This window comes from Ctenopharyngodon idella, chromosome 1 (assembly GCF_019924925.1).
Source record: "Ctenopharyngodon idella isolate HZGC_01 chromosome 1, HZGC01, whole genome shotgun sequence".
Lineage (NCBI taxonomy): Eukaryota > Metazoa > Chordata > Actinopteri > Cypriniformes > Xenocyprididae > Ctenopharyngodon > Ctenopharyngodon idella.
This window is the reverse complement of record NC_067220.1, coordinates 1,758,434-1,779,011: the sequence shown is the minus strand read 5'-3', so window position 1 is coordinate 1,779,011 and position 20,578 is coordinate 1,758,434. Positions and strand designations below refer to the sequence as shown.

Here is a 20,578-nt window from a genome sequence, read left to right as displayed (position 1 = left end):
CGCTCCCTCTAGTGGCGCATAGTGTCATCACAATCTCCGTGAGTCTCGAGCAGGTGTGATTTAAAGCTGCTTTAGGCGACTGAACTCACAAAGTATGAATAGAAAATTAAACACAATATGGAAACTAGACATCGATTTTATGTGGTTTAGTACAGTAATTAATGAGTCTTTGTTGTCAGTCACTATTACAATATGACCAACCTGTAGTTGAAATCATGTGAAAAATGATTATATCATGTAGCAGTCTTGAATGGAGTATAAACTCAGTGTACTTCACGTCTCCCTCACCTCCCTCACTCTCACAGCGGTCAGATGATCCAGACAGAACAGGGACAGACTCCAGCCGTGTCCCACAGAGAGATGACTGTCCTGGACACACAGACTCACAGAGACCCCCGTCCAGCAGCAGAGACTCCAACAAAACATCCATTCAGGACATGAGAGAGGAACCAATGAAGATGAAGAATGAAAACAGACTGAGAAATCAGAAAGACACATGAAATGGAGGAGAGCAGACAGCGTGCAAGTGTGACGTCTGCCCTTACGGAACGAAAATATATTTCCATATATTTATGATCAATATATTATATAGTGTAAATATGCTGAAAAATATATGAAATAATATATTGCATTAATATATTGTTACAATATATTGAATAATACATAAGGAATTGCCACTTTTCATATATCGAAAAATATATTTACACTAAAATGTAATTAGTTGAGTGTACTTAGAAAATGGAAAACAAAACAAATTTCTCAAATTTAAATTTCTCTTAAGTTGCTGATACAAAAACACATAAACAAGTGTTGGGACAATGATAGACTGTGCATTTATTACTGTTTATTAAACTGCAAATACTTTGTGCATGTCTGAAACTTAACCAAATAATTAAAAAAAAAAAAAAATCACTGCAATAGTTATTTCTGTCATATATCTATAGAAGTTCTAAGTTAGCAACAAATAACGGCGCGCGCTTGTTCATTTGCATTGAAGCAATAGCGAAGATTAAAAAAACATAATAATGTGTCGATACATTTGGTTAACAGAAAAGACATAATTATTTTACAACATCCTAAAATTTGAGCAGACCCTGGCTTATACTGAGACCACAGGTTTGTTTGTTTTTTTTTCCACATGGTGTTTGGTGTTCTTTGTAGTGCGAGAGCAGGGGCGAAAGTACCATGTTTCAGAAAAACGCCATTTTACGTAATTTTTATGTTTTAGACAATAACTCACAAGTGTGGTCTATCAATATCAGGTGTTATTTTGTACAAATGTAGAATGACTTCAGTATAATTTCACTTTCAACATAAGTTGTACATTGCTACATTTGACCCCGTCAGTTGGGATGAAAGTAACGCATGTCAGTCAAAAGTAACACAACAATACAAGCTAGATTTTTTGTTACTCTTGTTTTTATTAAATATACCTGACTATGACCTTGTTAATATGTAACTGCAAATATATTTTGTTCTTTATCTTTGAAAAAAAAAATGTACATTTTACTGTATTGATCTGGCCACCTAAAATTAATTTTTGGTGAAAAGGATGAGGATGAGGATTTTGTTTGAATGAGGAATGACTGTATGAAATCCAAATTTTACATATATATGTAAAATATATAAGCTGTGACGTAGTTAATCTTACTTATTTATTTATTTAGGCTAGTAGAAGTTCTGAATGGCTGGTAACTTAAAAATTTAGTAGCCAAATTGGCCAGTAAGTGAAAAAGTTCATTTCAAACCCTGGTTACGAGAGTTTATTGTCGCAGTATAAAATATTCCCATTCCAACGTGTCTGCATTTCTTAAAGCAGTGTCACTTTCATTTACATAAATACTTCACTATTTCAAAGCACTGCACTGGTCCCAGTTCAAAACACTAGAAGCACTACCCTCTCCCCAAGCACCAGTTATTTTAAAGAACACTTCTTACAATGTTCATTATGCACAAAGCCTCCATAAGCCTTGCCCATCTGGGCTACAGTACATTGTTGGTCTGTAGGCTACAGATCTACTATAATTGTGTGTGTGTGTGTGTGTGTGTGTGTGTGCACATGCATTTATTTACTTCCTCCATTCATAAGTTTTTGTTTGTTTGTTTGTTTACAAACAGGAAATATATCCACATCCACAAAATGTCCTACAAAATGTTATCTCTTTTGAGTTACTATGAGTATGCAATGGAACAGATTGTTGTCATGTATTTAAAATATTGATTTATTAATTTTTAAGATTAAGTTGGTCGGTTGTGAAACTTTTTGCGACACAGCGCTTTCCCTCACTTTCACCATCAGAGGTCCTCTTTGAGCTCTGGTTTGAAAATCTTTGAGTAATGTACATTTTTCCCATAGAATTGTGTTTAAAGCTTTGCTGATTCAAAAAAGCTTCATTTCACCATCACTACTATTAACTGATCCAAATGTTTATAGTTAATTATAACAAATCAATTAATTTTTCATATCTTCCTTTTGAGCAAATTTGCTACACTGAACAGAACAACCAACAAAATAATGGTGAGAATGAGCAAAGAACTGGACAAAACACATGATTTAAATACAGACCAAACCAATCATCTTAATGACTAACAGTTGAACTTAATGAAGCTGACTGGCACACATGAAGAAACAAGATCAACATACACAAGCCAGGAACAGAAACAGAACAGAAACAAACCAAAACGGGATATATGTGTTACATAAAGGGCAAAATGCAGAATAAATAATGCAGTGGTGTTTTGCTGCACAACATTTAATTATTTATTTATTTTTGTGCATTTTCCCAAAACAGTCTTACTTTACTGCATATTACTCAGAATGTACCATTCAGAATATTTCCATGTAGTGCAGTAATGTCCTTCTTTTTTTTTTTTTTTTCAAATGTTAAATTATTGAACAAAAGAAAGTTTACAAAAAAGATCCTTTATTGGACTTGAGCTGAGAGGAAACAGAGATCAACTATAATAACACAAATCATTATTCTTTACATTTTTATTGGAATGATGATAAACGACTTTACAGTTAAAAAAAATACAGGTTTTGACAAAACACATTGTTTTATTAAACGATAAGCTTTAGTTTTCAGATATTAAACCAGGAAAAATTGATGAGTATATATAATTTTTCAAATGCACATTCGATTTTCACATTGGTCTAAACAGAATATTTCATCATATTAAACATCCAAAATGTAAAAGTATAAAATCAATCCCACTTCTATTAATTTGGCTTTTTTCAATGTCAATGACAATTCACCAAGTATGAAATATGTAGTTAGACAAATATATATTCTGCTATAAATGTGCTTTGACATTGAAGTCCTTTTACCCTTTATTTTGACATGAGAAAAAACTCTTTATGAGATTTGCTCATTGCTGGCCAAGTATATTTGGGAAATTCTGGATAAATCAATATTTTTCTTCTGTTTGGTTTTAAACACATGCACCTTGAGCTCAAGGTGTCGAATCAAGACAGATCTTCTAAAAGGTGACGCTCCACTTCCTGAAGAATTGAGATGAATTTGGCTTTTACAGTGTCACTGTGCTTACGTATAATTTCACAGATCTTTCTCATGCTCTCTGCACTGGTTAAACGGTCATGTGTGATTTCTGAATATTGTTCCTCGTGAATTATTTCCTGCACAAGCAGTTTATCTGCAATGATCTTAACATTTTTAACTCTCTGAATGAGATCCGGCCAGTGCTTATTAAACAATTGTGCTTTATATGCCTCACTATTCAGATGCGGCTCATCTTTCTTTAAATTTATCAGTTCATTTTTCTGGGTTGTCGCAGTCCAGTTCTCCAACTGTTTAGCCAAGTAGTTCTCGTTCATCTTCCTCAGGATATCCAGTGTGATCTTCACGGCTCCATCTGGTTCAAATCGCTCCACCATTACATCCACTGTGCCAGTGGCATCTGCTCTCTCCAGAACAGAAGCTGAAACGGAGCCATTATTCTTCAAGTACCACTTAAACTTCTTTAGTTTGTCTGTGGTCAGATCCTCCAGAGCTTTCAGGAGCAGCTCCTCAACACTCGCCATCTTCTATCACTGGTGTTTCTGTGCTGGAAAAGAATAAATATACTTATTACGTGGCTCTGTGGAATATTTGATTCTGATTGGTCAATCACGCCATCCAGCGGTATGTTATTCCCCGATAACAACCGCTGAAAACAGATAACACAGGCTCATCCTGGTAACTGAAGTCTGCAGCACTATACACTTGCTAGGAATGTTTTTTCCTCGTGGAAGTTTTGAATTTGGTGAGCTAATAAAATATTAAACTGTCAAATCAATATTCTGTGTACAGTTATTTAATTATATCATCCGGTATCGCGGACTTGCTCAACAAAACGCAGCTGCTGCCATTTTGCGACTATTGTTTTGTTTACTGTTACTGTAATGAATTATAAGATAACAAACAGGTACGATTTTAAATCAGTTTCATCTCAGATGAATATATCTGATTCCCATAATTATTTATGTGGTGAAATGCCAAATGTCACCAAATTCCATTTGCACATCAATGGTCTCCTACTGGTCATACTACAACACTTAATTTGATAAAATGTGCTTTTGCATAATTTTTATGATTTTTATTATTATTAAAGATAACAAATTATATATCATTTAAGAGTTCTACGGGTTTATTTTCAAGCTTCTGTGTCTGTTTTACGAAATAGATGCTCCAGAAACAGTAATATTGTAATTGGTGTCGGGTGTGCAAATGACAACACGCAAAATCAAAACGGGACTTCATACTTTTGTAATGAGCCTGCGACCAAAGTATATTTCGCAAAATAGTGCAGCAGTTTTAGTTATAATATCCAAGCAGTGACGTCGAATTTTTTGGTGTCTTGATAGGCATTGTAGTAAATCTGACGGACAAGCCAATGCCAAGACGATCCAACAACGATGCCAAATTCAGCGGCTGGAATTAGCTGAGGTAACATGGCGGCTCACAGACAGTGGACAAACGGCTAGCAGTGACAGCAGCGGCAATCTACCTGTCACTCAAGTGGCCACGCTCTTAATTATGCAGAACTTTAAGGCTTAATATAATTTAAACGGATGAGTTATAAAAAAAATGTTTAAAGTTGTTGTGAAGGGCAAAATTAGCTATAGACTAAAACCACTACCAGGCTATAAACATTTTTTTTTCTGCTGTAAAGTTTTGAAGCCTCCCTTTTGGATCATGTCTCCACCGGCCAGCCGATGAATTGCAGCTTAAGTCACTTCCGTGTTGGTTGCAAGAGAGAGAATGGAAGGTTGCCTCTTAGTTGTAAGTAACTGTTAGCTGGGTACCAACATCATTTGTGTGAATATAGGCCTACTTACTTATTTTATGTGCTGATACTTGCTAAACTAAGTGTTGTAGTATAACCAGCAGGTGAGCATTGTGAACTGAATTTTGTGACAGTACAGTGTGTTACAGTGAAGTTACTGAATATTTTTTTATAATAAAAAAATATGAAAAAGCACATTTTATCAAACTAAGTGTTGTAGTACTATGGCCATTAGGAGACAGTTAATGTGCAAACTGAATTTGGTGACACTACAGTGTGTAACATGAAGATGAAGATAATTATTTTTGTAGTGATGCTTTTCAGGTATTGCACTTTTCAGACGGTCCCTTCGGACTTGTCTCTCAGCCGCCTCCTCACTGAGATCAATTTATATTAATGAGGCTCGTTTTGAGAAAAATTAGGTTGTAGCTCGTTGTCTACGTTACTATGATTGGAAAGAGGTGTCATTTTTGTTTTAACAACGTTTAATTCACGAGTCATTTATCCGTGAAGTTCGAATCTGTGAATATATTGCCAACATTACTGAACTCCTCGACTTAAGCACTGATCGTCTTTATACTCAAGTCCAAGTTCAAAATAAAACTCTATGAACCGCTCCATTGTTATCATACGGAGCAGTTTGAAACACTGCATTAAACAGGAAGTGTTTTTCCGACTCCGAACTCACTTGGTTTTGCGAGGGAACGTGCAGTTCTCAAGGGAATGCAAAAGTTTTGTGTATTCATATTTGTGCAACAGAAACAACAATCATACGATCACTGATCTGAATACAATAGAAAATAACACCACTTCTGTGCATTAAAATGTGTCCTGGTAAAGAAATAACTATGTTTTCACACGCGATCTACAAATATCAGGCTATAAACCACTGATTAAAATAATAATAATAATAATAATAATAATAATAAAGGTATAGGCTATTGATCTAAGTAAATCTGAATGCATATCAAAATTCACCTAAACACTTTAATCGTCTACGATTCTGAAAGCTATTTTGGGTTTGAAATTTCAAATAAAGAAGACAAAACACAAATATTCGTTCAATTTTATAACTACATGGTTAAATATGAAAAACTTCTAAACTTACCACAAAATATGTGGCTGTTTAAGTTTCCAATTTTAACAGGTTTAAAGTCTCAAAATTGCGTCTCTTTCCTTACACTTTTAGTTTCGATCGTAGTTTCCTGGCTGGTAACCAGACCCATAAACTCCACCCATAAGAAAAACAAAACGCGTCATCTCGCGTCTCTCCCAGATAACTGAAAATGGGCCAAGAAGCGGGACGTGGTTGAAACTGAAGGTAGACATTATTATTTACTGTCGCTGTGCAGGATCTTTTATTATATATGACATAAACAGCTCAATAATTAAAGGCTTAATCTGTGTCCCGTAGACCGGCATGTTGCATTACAATTGCAAGCAATGTCAAAAATGTGATAAAACTCAAATTCCCGGTGTGTATGCTGTAAACTAGTGTTCTCATCGATACGCTTGTTGTACTTCATGGAGTTTTTGGAAGCAACAACGAGTCACAAACAGTTCTGTAATGGTGGCGACACGATACATCACAAAGATACACAGCACCAGCGTTTAACATTATGATTGTTATATCTGCTGCAGAGCAACAGGAAGAGCTGTGGGATACGGAGAAAGGATCAATCCTAATCTGGCGATAATGTTATGTTAATTCTAAGAATGGTTCATTTACATTCTGTGAACAACCGAAGTGCACACTTGGAAAGATTTTGATTGGTTCTCAATGTTTTTTAATGTTCATGAGCTGAAAAAAAAACAAAAAACACTTCTCCCAGAGTATAACTACTCGTTATGGCAATAGTTATCTAGTGTCCTCGTCATGCCAGGGAGCTGTGAAGGAAGGACAGTGTTCAAACAGGAAGTCCAGATCCAGGTAGGGGGTGGAGTCCGGCGCTTTGAGTAGACAGACAGCCCATAACCTTTTGTTTGAAAATGTCTCGGGCATTTCAGCAGACCATTATGTTCAGGAAATAGACAGCTTGTCAAATGCTTTCCTTGTCATGCTCTTTGTCATCGATATTAAATGACAGAATCACCAATATCGCCATAATGACACAAAAACAGATGACGATCAAGACTCGATGTCTCGTCGTAAAGGATAGCTTTGGTTCAAACAGTTCAAACTGTTCAACAGTTAGAGTCATTTTAGCTGGGATGACACGCAGTGGGACAGAAGGCTCCTCTGGGATCACAAATGGAAAGAGTTCCTTCCCAGCAGGCACTCCAATAATGTCGGCAAAAAGGCAATCATTTGAGGCATCATAAAATCTCACATTCCTCCACCATCCTCCCTTCAAATCATAACCATCCTCTAGCCTCACTCGCACTACTAAGGGATTCGTCTTCAGCTTGAGGATTAGTGGTGTGTTCAGGAAATGGTACAAGTATCCATCACGTCTGATACCCCAGAAGCCGTTTTCAGAAGTCAGAGGTTGCGTAATAGATTTTCCCTCCGATCCAAAACACACTCCTAGTGTCCAGTGCCGACTGTTTCCCACCTCAGTTTCCCACATGTGAACACCATCACCATATCCCACACTCCCCAGCACCACACGGTTCCTGTGCAGAGGAAGAGCTTTGGGCTTGTCCTGCCGATGGAGATGTGATGAGGTCACAGAGGTCAGATCATCTGACACACAGAGGTCCGGTGGAGCTGCATTTGGGTTCAGGATCACAGGATCTGAGGAGAGATTAGAAAAAGAGATCATCCATTGCTTTTTCAGGCACTGGTCAAAATTGGGATTTTGAGCTCTTTTGCTTCCATAACTTGTCTTCTTTCAGACTAGTGTGTAAAGAAAATATTCAAAATACAAATTTAAGTATTAATGAAACCTCATCTATTTGCGTCTGCAGGTTTCAATTGCAATACATATCTTTAAAGGCTGTTTAAAGGTGTTTTTTCTCCACTTCAGTAGCACTTACATACACCCAATTTTACAGTTTTATTTCTATTTATATTTTGAGCATTTTTCATATATTATTCACCTGATGTATAAAACATTTTATTCCTTAAAACATGGTGAAAATGTCCGTTGTAAAAACCTTTAACTTGAATACGTCAAAAAAAAAAAAAAAAAAAAAAAAAAAAAAAAATTCTGAATCTGGCTTTATCCAATGTCCAGATTTCTTTTCTGGAAATTTATGTAAACTAGTGTGTATTTAATCCAATGAAACTGGCTCATTTACAAACTAAATTTGTTTTGTATTACAAGTCTGTAATATTATATTTGTCTCATGTACCGTGATTAATCATTTGAGAAAGAACGGTGATATTCATTAGTTTAATTGTTATTCCTATTCATTTGTAGCATCTTAAAGACTTGTTAACAAAGACGTCTAGTACTCACAGTAAGGGCAGACATCCTTCATCTTCTCCCACACTTGATACTTCAAGTTGCCCAGATGTTTGGAAACATCAATAAGAAGCTCTGAATTCATTTCTGCATCTGGAAGTGTGTATTTAGCTCTAAACACACACACACACACACACACACACACCTTAGAATAACAACTGGACACAACTAAACTCTATTATATTTTTATTTAGAAACCAATATATACCTGTTCATAATGTCATTATAATTCTGTGGGAATGCACATTGAGACAGCTAGATCAATGACTGATGTTAAATGACAAAAGAAATGTAACCAACACTGAATGTGTGAGTATATGAAGTTCATTCTGTCCCACCTGAAGAAAGGTGACGTCATCATCCTTCATTCCCTCCTCCACCTCTCGGAGTCTGTCTGAGAGTGAACGTATTTTGCTCTTTGTTTTCTTCTCCATCTTTCCTCTCTTTTCTTTCTCTTCTTCATTTAGCGCTGCTATCCTGCTCTCCTCCTCCTTTTTGAGGAACCGGTGGATTTTCTTAAACTCCTCCCTGATTCTTCTCTCTGTCTGCTGAACTTGAGACTGGGGGGTTTAAATGTTATATGTAACATTTGACAAATGTTCTCATTTAATAAACATGACCACCACCCTCATGAGACTACATTACTTTCACAGACAGGGTTTAGCCTAACCCAGGATTAGGTCTTAGTTAAATTAGGATATTTAAGCAGCTTTTATAAATGTATTCTAGAAAAAAAAAAAAAAACAATACTAGTGAGCATCATATGTCAGTGCAAGTTTCTTTCAGTTAAAACAGCTCAAACATGCATTTTAGTTTAGGACTAGCTTAAGCCTTGTCTGTGAAACCGGGGATAGAATTTGTATGTGTCTGTGTGCAAAAGGGGATTTTCACATCTGGATTTATACTTAATTTGCAATTATGTACTGTAAATGAATGTCAAATGATAGAATCTGAATTGGCAGAGTCCCTTGTTTAAAGGCCGGAACACACCAAGCTGACGCAGACGAACTAGTGGTGACAAAAGCAGACTGCGGGGTTGGCTCACGTCGGCAGCCTCTGTGTCCAAAGTTGCTCTGACACACCAAACCGACGCTCGACACCCGACGGCCAAGTAGCACGTCCGTTCTGCGCCTGCGCAAGATGAAATGCATTTCCGTACCAGCAGAAGTCAGTAGCTGAACAGCCAATCAGAATGATCAGATGGCCCGACGGACCGACGAGCGCCGACGCCGATTCAACATTTCGAATCGGCCGGAAAAAAGCCGACGAGGACCAACTTCAGCCGACGGTGCGGAACACACTGAGAAAACTTAGTCGGCCGACGAACAAAAACTGCCCGACGGCTGACCGTCGGCTTGGTGTGTTCCAGCCTTACGTTGATTTACAACATCTGCATAACAAGCTTCAGTTCTGTATGTAAACAAACTGAAATATCATGGCTGAGCGAATGGGAGGGGTTGTAACATGACTTTCATGTGTACTTCCACTGGACTCACAGATACTGCACCGAATGGGACAGTATATATAGACCTCCATTTGACAACACTAATACACACATAATTTTAGACTTATTTTATGTATTTGTTTTATATTTGTTGACAAACTTTTCCAATTGAATTAAAATATTTCCATATGAAATTTGAAACTACATGAAAAAAGCTGTTTGCATTACAGCTTTCCCCAGTTTTCTTTTTCTACTGTAATTAATTAAGTCCTCTATTGGAATCTGGTAAGTTTACTGACAAACAAATATCTATGTAATGTGTCACCTGATTGTAATTAGAGATTTTTGCGTCTTGTGCTGCACCATTTTGCAATGACCACAGGCTCTTCTCAGCTGGACGAAGAGCTGCTTTCAGCTTCTCCTTTAAAAAAAAACAAAAACAAATCAAAGAATTAACATGCAGCCTTTTTTTTTTTTTTTTTCTTTTTCAAATCCTAGTTTACTACAGGGTCTGTCTGTGATAATCAACAGCATGCCACTTCTGTGTCATACCCAATGGAGCCTCATCAAAAGGATATGCATGCGCCAAATACCTCTGAATCTGAGGCATGTACTGTAGTAAACAAATCCGAAGCAAGTTACACACTTCCACTTACACACAAATACAAAACACCATCATGGTGACACATGACTCTAAAATAATGTGATAAGCATATTCATTAAACAGCATAAGATGTAACATAAAACACTAATGTACCCAGTTTATAACAAATATTAACAAGTAACAGTTTTATATGAAATAACATCAAATGTGAAGTTACATGCACAATTTTCTGAAAATGCCAATTTACATGTTTTCACTGTAAATATAGCTGCAAGCAGTCAGCTGGTGAACATATAACTGTGAACCACAACAGCCACATCCATGAGGTCATTTAAATTTAGATGAATGTGTTGTCATTGGAGGTCATAGGTCACAAAATTATATTTTGATGCTCAAAATTTTGTATTTCCAGTATTTATCTCAAGGTTTTTTATATATATATTTTATTAACCTACCCAGTTAACCTAATTATAAATCTATATTGTCAGAGCCCTACAAATGAACTGGTTTTATGCCTTTATTTTGTAATTTAAATGTGTATAGAAAAAGTCAAGGCCTAAGGGATTTCTTATCCTTTAATGCAGGCAAAAGCACAAAGCAATGAAAGGGTTAACCAACTCTAACCATCAAAAGTGAAAGTGACACACACTCACTCACTCACATTTATAGAATAATTTCTTACAAAAAAAAAAAAAAAAAAAACAGCATTTAATAACGCCATGACATGCTAATGAAATGCTTATGTTTTCAACATTCTCTCACCTTTCGTTGTCGAACAGCCTGTTGTAACGTTTGTGTTTTGTGAAATCTGTGTTCGTTTTTCTTACATGTTACACATATAGCCTGTTCATCTGTTTGACAGAACAGCTCAATTTTCTCTCCATGTATCTGACACTCTTGTCCTCCATCCCTCTCTTTCCTCGTGCTTTGCTCTCTCAGGTAAGACTCACAGGTGTTCCTCAGGCTCAGATTGGACACCGGTGGCTGCGGTGATGCCTGTCGACAGACGGGACAGTTTCTGGATCTACTCGAGGTCCAGTGATCATTAATGCACCGACGGCAGAAACTGTGACCACAGCTCAACAACACAGGATCACTGAAGAGCTCAGTGCACACGGGACACGACAGCTCATCCTCAAGCGCCATTTAAACCGAGATTTCACGCAGACCATATCTTACTGACTCTGGTTATTATTGGCACAATCAGCTATAAAGCTGAGAGACTAAACAAACAAAACACTCCCTGATTTCACATGAATGACACGTCGAACGTTCATTGGTAGAAAACTTTGACAAGAATCACGGGTTCAAAATTATTATTTATTATTAAATATTTTATCCAGTTCCATCTGGTTGAAGTTCGGATTCATTATGCCGGTATGGAAGCGGTTTTGTTGAGGATCTGTGCCACTGGCTGTCGTGTCGGTGAGGCCTTCACAGGGGATAGTTGACACAATCTCTGCTGACACTTCAGTTCTGCGTTGTCGTCGTGTCTTGGCGCAGGTCCACCATCTGATCTGGATACGGCCCAGATCCGGCTGACTACGGTAAACCTTGGGATAAACAGAGAGACTAATATTAGCATAGATGCCATTCTTCTCATGATGTAACGAGTACATCTGGTGTTATAGGAAGTGTTCCCGGTTTCGGATGACCTAATCTATGCAGCCTAACAATCCTTTAACGGATTTGAAAACATAAATTGATAATGTGTTATGTGTATGCCAGGTTAAAGAGATGCATTTTTAGTCTAGATTTAAACTGACAGAGTGTGTCTGCTTCTCGAACAATGCTAGGAAGATTGTTCCAGAGTTTAGGTGCCAAATAGGAGAAGGATCTACCGCCTGCGGTTGATTTTGATATTCTAGGTATTATCACCTGGCTTGATTTCTGAGATCGCAATAGGCGTGAAGGACTATAATGTGTTAAGAGATCGCTCAGGTATTGGGGAGCTAAACCATTTAGTGCTTTGTAAGTAATTAGCAAGATTTTAAAATCTATACAATGTTTAATAGGGAGCCAATGCAGTGTTGACAGAACCAGGCTAATATGGTCATACTTCCCAGGCATTCACATTTTGGCAGTTTTTTTATGATTAATATGAGAAATTTGTACTTAATTTAAGTTTGTGTTAAAAATAGTGAAAAAGATTGTTTTTTGCAGGAAGACACAAAGTATGACTTTAAAAACAATGTGCGCAGAGGGTTAAAGCATTTAACCCGAATCAACAAATCATTTTACACCAAATTTCATGTGTACCCCCAACATTAAAAAAATGTTGGGCTGTGTCAAACATGGGTTGACACAGCCCAACATTTTTTTGAGTGCAGTCTCCACCATTGCTTATTAAAGGTGCAGCAGGTGATCTGGGAAATGCTAACGTTAGCCTGCTAGCATTGAAAGCATATGATCCCACATTCCCTGCCTCCTCCAAAACACGTGAAGGCACACACACACAGCTGCTCTCAGCAAAGCGTCATAGAGATGGCGTTAAACTACCTCATGTCTCAAAGCACATAACATTACAGTAATAATGAATGTAAACAACTGCTGCAGATTCATTTTGGTGTTGATACTGTTGACATAGAAATGCATTAGGGGCAGTGCCCCCCCAGATGACACAACATGCCCCCCTAATCGTATAGCCATTCAGCAAACTTCTGATTGAGAGCAAAAACCTTATTTCTGTGGATCTGGTCATTCACATATTCCATAACGAAATGTCTTCAGCAGCATTTAGCTCATAGGAACACTATCTCTACAATGGTAACTTTAAATAACACATTATCTTCAGAAATATGAAATAGAAATTAGGCGGAGTGTGTGTAAGGCCGGCCAAGGACTTGAGACTATTTTCTCACTCAAACCACTGCCTACCTGCTGCTGCTTCTGATTGCTTTTAAAGGGAAAAACTGCACATAACTACTGGTCTGGGATCAGTTAATATTAGCATATTGGCGAAACATATTTGGCAAACGATCCAGTGCGTATCTGTGTTTGCGCTCTGAAGAACGACAAGGCTTTACAATGTGTTCTTGCAGCGTTGAGCAATTTCTGGAATGCAATGACTAATCAGAGGTGTAACTTAGCACTGAACAAAAACTCGTTTTGAGTGGTGAGTGGAGTTGTGGACGCTGGCAAATATTCCCTCATTATAACAAACAATTATGTAAATTATGTAATATGCAGTCAGTTTAATTTATTGTTACAGAACTTCTTGAGATCGCAATGAACTAAAATGACATTTTTAGTGATTATAAAGGGAGTGCCTTTCACCCGCATGCGTAGCCTGATCTGTTCAAATTAACAGTGTTTTGTGAACGTAAACACTTTAATAACAAATAATTTATCAGCAGTGTTTATGTTGGGATATGTAGGTTGTGCTGTGACAAGTAAGTTAAAACTATTTCAAGGGAATCTGTTTAAATGTGTTTTTAAATGGGAATCGCATCTCCTTACCCTGGGGTTGGTTCACCCTCCGCCTATGATCAGAAAATTCATATTTAACGCATTATTACACAGAACGGAACTTGAAACATAATTAGGCCTTATTTATAAATGACTAGTATCACTCAGAGAACCGCCGCCTTCAACTATTTTAATGGTGAGTACACTCAAAGTCTTTGTTACACATTAGTATGCTACAGATGTAGGCTAGCCTATATATTTTTATTGCTATTTGGTATGTATCGTTTTTATTATTGTGTTGTTCGAGGAATTGAAAAGCTTTTGTACCTTGTGTTTACAAAGTATATTGCCATAATGCAAAAGGGTTTAGTTTTTGGTGTAGTTTGATCTAATTAGGATCAACTATCTTGTGTTTTTGTGGTAATATAGAACTTTATTTCATTATAGAAGTCTATTTCTTTTGATATAGAAGTCTATTTCATTAATAATAAATACGGGACATTATTATTTTGGTGAACGTCTGTTTCTCAGATTATAAAAATGTGTGCCCCCTATGAAAACCGAATGCCCCCCCCCCATTCTATATGTTCTGGCGACGGCCCTGGGTGGATGTCACCCGATTCAGATATCAATTCTGTCATTTAACGTTTAATAACATGATTGTAAATCAAAAACAGAAAAACAGACATAAAACATCTCAACATTTAATCTCAAATTTGTCACCTCAGAATGGTGTTGTTCCTTGATAGTAATTATATCATGCATATATATTCTATTACAACTCTTTATGACTTTGATGTTTTAAATCAGTTTAACATACTTTACGTTAATATTTTATGAGTTCAATGTTTTAAATCAGTTTAATATATTTTAAGTTTAACTTGTACAACAAGTCAACAAGCAACAAACTGATGAATGACATGCTCTACTCATACAGACACACACACAGAAAAATCTCAAATCATTTTACACTAGAATTTGTTGTTTAAGCAATTGACGCAAATGCCTTTTATTGAATAGACTAAAGATCATTCACAATCACTGATTGTTTACAGTTCTTTACATTAGTTACTAGGAAAAGGGTGGATACTTTTAAAAGCTTGTGCGCAAGTGTAGACGAGACGGAAAAGAACAAAAAAAAAAAAAGAAGTATTTCTGGAAAAACCTTAAGAGAAAGAGAAACTCTTAAAGTACAAGGAAGAACAGACATTATACGAAACTGTGTTCAACCGGAGATGTAAGTATAGTAGCCTATATAATTCACTCTATCAAATTCTTTCAATATCTGATATTAGTTTATGTAGAAAAATTGTTACTTTAGAAAGAGATGTTGAGAGAATAAGATGACATAATTTGTTCTGAACGCCTCAAAAGAAAGTTGCCTATTGGAAGTTTATGGAGGTCTGCAAAAATTAGTCTTGTGAATGTAAATCCTGTTTATGGCACTGGCATTCTTTGGTCTCTATTTTAAACATTCATCCTCTTTAATAATCAAAAGAGTGAGTGAGTGCAAGGGGATATTTCTGCTTTGATCATGTAGGGCTGTCTTTCCATTGCTATGTCAACAACACAAAATCGTAGCTACCATAAGGCGTTGTAATACAAACTCAATGGATTCACTTTTAGCTTGCCTAAAAGATATAAAAAATTGGATGCTGTTAAATTTTTTTAAATGTTAGTAAATCAGGGCAAAACAGAGGTCACTGTCTTTGGTCAAGCAAATGACTCTTTTATGATCCTTTTAATTTTGAGTCCCTTGACAGCAATGTGTGTAAGGCATTTAGGCAAAAAGATGTGGATTATGTCAACTTTGTATTTTTGTGTTAATAATAATAATTAAAAAATAGCACATTGACACACATGCCTGAGAAAAACTGAAACAATCACTAGCTAATGACCAAAGTTCAGTCACCACAGCAAGAGCACGATTGCAATAAAAAAAAAAATAAAAAACAGACAAGAAGCAACAAGAAAATCAGACAAACACTATGTTGTATGACTTGCCATGTCAAAATGGTGTTGATGTAGTGAAGTAATTTCTCCTGAAGCTCATTCTGATTGGTTAAACTGACCCTACACTATTAAGCCGTGGACTCAGCAGATACACACTGTGACTTTGACCTTTAACGTTCAGTAAACAACTGATAGTAAAGGTGTAATTTGTACTGATCCAAGAGGTCAGTCTGTGACATGATACTCCCTAAAGATCTTTTCACTAATGTAATTTACATCCATTACATTACATACGTTTATATCTTGAATTCCCCGGTGGCGTGTAACTGCACCAGAAACTATTATGAATAGTTTTGTTTAAGTGAACTACTTTAAGAACACAATTAGTGAACAGTGGTTCCAGAATCAAAACTGTTTTGTCCTTTTTCTCCCAGTGACACAAAATGGACGCCACTAAAAAACTGATTATGGACACTCTTGAGCAGATTGTGAGTGCAGATTTCAAAAGGTTCATCTGGCACCTGTGGAATGGTGTAGGACACGACATCGACCCTATTCCTCGAGCACTTCTTGAGAACGTGGATCGTCAGGATCTGGTGGATATTATGGTACAGAGATACACTACTAATGCTGGGATTGTCACAGTACAAGTGCTGTGCAACATCAACCAACATGATCTCGCAAAAAAACTTAATTTGAAACTTCAGCAAGGTAAAGAAAAACAATTTATACTGGTTTATGATTTAGCATAGCACTCTGAAGTATATCATAGCCAACTTTTTTTTTTTTTTTTTTTTTTTTTTTAAATAAAGAGAAATATACATGAAACAGTACAGTTGTGTTATTATGGAATTAAATAAATTCTCTCTTTAATTATTTATTATGCACATTGCTATATGTTTTGTTGTTGTTGTTGTTTTGATGTATTTACTTGAATCAAATAAGACAAACATCCTCTCTTTTCTCCTTCTTCAAGCGGGTTTATCATCATCAAGCTCATGATCAGATGGGAAGATCCTTCTTTGGACCACTAAGCTGCTCAGTGGCGTCTGGAAGCTCTGTGAGGGTCCTCACTTCATCTTCAGCCCTCGTTCATCTCTAAACAAGGGCTTTAAATCATAAACATTGTCTAGTAAACAATCTGCCACAATAATGTCATGCCTTTTTATTTGTTATCTTCACTCTGCCAATAAACAAATCTAAACCATTCATCATGGGGCCTCATTTATGCAGTTCAAATAAAAACAAGCGAGGATAAAGTACAATCACATATACCGTAATAGAGCGTAAATAAATAAGGTCAAGGGAACCTAATGTGCCGCCTGATGAGATATTATTCTTTACAGTTGGATAAAATTGAGATTTTCACTGGTTGGGTGTAATGGGTGGCATATTATTGCTTGAGCAGTTTTTATTTGTTATAAATATTCTTAGAATTTGGTGTTGGATGTTGAAATCAGGGGCGGACTTAACCAATAAATGAGGTAAGCAGCCGACAAATACCAAGAAGCAGCCGTGGCTCATCCGCAAAATATTCATCCAAACATAGACCTCTATATTCTCTGAATTAATAATAAATTATAAATGTGTTCAGCATTCGGATTTTCTTGACTATTTTAAGTTGTAAAGTAAGCAGGATATATTAAAATGTAGCACAAGGATTCGGCAGGCAGGTATTTATATTACTTGGGCAGCCTGTTTCAGAGCCCTCCCCAGCTCTACAGCGCCACACATATTTCCAATGTGTAAATCTGTGGTGAAAAATGGAACTGCATCGCGCTGTCATAGAGAGACATTGGGGCAGACTTCTGGCTGCCCTGCTTATTTTTTACATTAGGTAAACACACCTTACGTAAACCTCGCTCCAGGCAAGACCATATCAGTCCGGTTTAGATATGTGTCTGCATCAGGTCAGTAACAAGTTGGCATATCTGTTCTTCCTAAGTAGCGTATCAAATTAATGGGAGTATAAACCCTTTAATTTAAATGTGCACATGTGAATAGCCTTTATATTTGTTTTATGTTTGTTTGTGAAAATTTGTACCTTTAGGGGTCCAACGGCTTGTCACTGGGGCTGTTTTACCCTTTATAATGGGTACATATTGGTACCCTTACAGTTTGTACCTTTCAAAGACAAATATGTACCTTTGTTGACCAAACTGTACCTTGTAGTGCTATGGTACCATAATGTACCCCTAAAAATGGTACAAATTTGTCTTTTTAAGGGTACTGGCCCAGTGACAAGCCCTTTGTACCTCATGATTGCACATTTGTACCCCACAAAACATATTAAAAAGGCCATAATGCTGTTTTACCACATTTATTAAATAACATTAAAAATATTACAATCTCACAATTTCATGCACAGATTTCAAAGAAAAACATTTTAAACATTGTATCACAATGTGTCATCAATATTGCAGGATGCATTTACATATTGAGCAATTTCACATTTCCAAAAACAGTATACATTTCCAAAATTTCCAAAAACCTGTAACTCTTTAAAACATTAAACAGTACTACACATTTCATTTTAACTGTACATTTTAAACATTCTTGTGAATCACAATTTATCATAGACTTAGTATGTTTCAAGGGTCCGAAAGTCCATCTTTTGCCCTGGTTAAATTATACTCCATTCATGTATGCATGGAAGTGTGAAGCATAAGACAATGGGTTTAAAAGCTCACCACACAGAAGTCAAAAGAGTTTGAAGGTGTTTGGTTGCATATTATGAATATCCATTCACATGACCCTCAATCGAGGATGCATCCTGACCAACGACTGCAAACTCCTGTTGGAGACAAATTAAAAATTAGTACAACCTCAAATGCACAATTACATATTTTAACCTTCCATTTTTGAAACCACAATAGGATAAAAAATTAAATCAAGGCTGATTCACAGCAAGGACAATAACTACAACCATAAAATTATATAACATAATTCTCACTTTCATTCTTAGACAATAGTGATAAATGTACATAACTGTAACAATAACGACACAAGAGGAACAATATCATTGGAATCGAAGATACAAAGATGTACAGGTTTAGAACAACATGACTGAGTAATTAATGACATTCATTTTTGGGTGAACTAACCCTTTAAACTATAAGAATACACACCTGTGACAGGCTCCTGGAGTTTCTTCAGACAGACATCTTCCAGATCCTTATGGAAATTATATCTGAAAGCATAAAAGGAAAGGATACATGAAGGTTGAATTAAAACAGTTGGTCCTAAGAAACTCCTGAGATGTAAAACAAAATACTTAATTTACTTATATTACTTATAAAGCACCATAAATACTTTAAATGTACTGTATATAGGTGAAGCAGTGGTGAACACTTTACACATTATGGAACATAACTGACTTACATTGTAACCTAGGAGGATTTCTGACATGTTTCTTTGTCGAGTCTGGTCTAAAGATCTCTGTGAAATAGGGAATGACAACAACAGCAGGCAGTGACATATTCATATATGTACATACTAAGACAAAATACTTAATATTACGCTTACATTTCTCTAATCAAAGGTTGCTGGTAGCATTCGTGGCACTGCTTCTATACTTTACACCACCATGCCGCTTGACGTTGATCCGGTTTGATCATTTTCTCTTCATCCTCATCCACCTCATAGTCTGAAAGCAGCCAAGGACAGATCAGTGTGCGTTTGAAGCTAGACCTCATCAACACTAAAATGACGTTGTACCTATCACTTAATAAAAATACAAATTAAAAAAATCAATTTCAAACAGATTGTGAGACGCGTTAAAAGTACAACTCCTGCGTCAGTGAAATGTGCGCTCGACGGGGCTCTCGCGTCCCGCATGAACACGGTCAGATTAGTCTGAAAAGTCTGAATTTATAAGTCTGTTTCACAGTCGTGACTCAAGTTTCGTTAATATAAGGGCCGGTTCGCACAAAATGTGCTGGTTTTTACCTTTTTTTGTCCTATGTAAATATATTATAGCTGAACACCTTTCGTTCAGTCGAGTCTGACTGCTTTGGTCGGCCAAGCATTGTGGTCTGGACTGCATTGTGTCGGCCAAGATCTGGCCTACATCTGGCACATGTGGTATCCAGATCTGGGCCACAAGCAGGCCACAGCAATGCCACATGTCAGCCAAGAGCAAAGAAATAAACCTAAACTGGACCTTATCTGAGCCACAAAATCTGTATATATTAAATATGGAGTCATCTGAGCCTTAATAAGCCTGTTTAAAAGCAGAATCACTGAAGGAAAGAAGAGAACAGAAAAAGAGACTAGCAGAAACACAAGAACTACAACTGACTTCAGCCACAGCCTTAGATGAAATCAACTGAAGATGAAAGACATTAAATGTCTTTGTAAAGAAACAAATGTGTACCTTATTTTCCCCAAAATGGTACATATTAGTTCCTTAAGGTGTAAATATGACCCATTGAGGGTACAACCAAAGCATTTGTACCCAGAGTGCTCACAATG

The 20,578-nt window shown here is 36.6% G+C and overlaps 2 protein-coding genes and 1 long non-coding RNA gene across 3 annotated transcripts in view; 1 reads left to right on the top strand and 2 right to left on the bottom strand.

Annotated features, from left to right (window-relative positions):
* The window catches only part of LOC127508390 (caspase b-like), a 183,592-nt gene that overhangs the window by 49,312 nt on the left and 113,702 nt on the right, over positions 1–20,578 (top strand). The window lies entirely within an intron of this gene.
* On the bottom strand, positions 2,975–6,546 carry LOC127508725 (uncharacterized). The gene is made up of 2 exons (XR_007928884.1): positions 6,395–6,546; positions 2,975–4,065 (listed from the first exon to the last, which is right to left on the bottom strand). It is a non-coding gene; the product is annotated as an uncharacterized LOC127508725 (long non-coding RNA).
* LOC127508710 (E3 ubiquitin-protein ligase TRIM35-like) lies at positions 6,786–12,043 on the bottom strand. The gene is made up of 6 exons (XM_051886923.1): positions 11,507–12,043; positions 10,466–10,561; positions 9,035–9,256; positions 8,905–8,927; positions 8,691–8,809; positions 6,786–8,023 (listed from the first exon to the last, which is right to left on the bottom strand). Exons 1-6 carry the CDS (start codon positions 11,888–11,890, stop codon positions 7,326–7,328), a joined length of 1,542 nt encoding a protein of 513 aa, XP_051742883.1. The 5' UTR covers positions 11,891–12,043; the 3' UTR covers positions 6,786–7,325.

Coding starts and splice junctions, on each gene's coding strand:
- LOC127508710 (XM_051886923.1), bottom strand. CDS start 11,890: ATGGCGCTTGAGGATGAGCTGTCGTGTCCCGTGTGCACTGAGCTCTTC. Junction 10,562..11,506: donor AGGCTGTTCGACAACGAAAG/GTGAGAGAATGT, acceptor TTTTTTTTAAAG/GAGAAGCTGAAAGCAGCTCT. Junction 9,257..10,465: donor AAATCTCTAATTACAATCAG/GTGACACATTAC, acceptor TAAACCCCCCAG/TCTCAAGTTCAGCAGACAGA.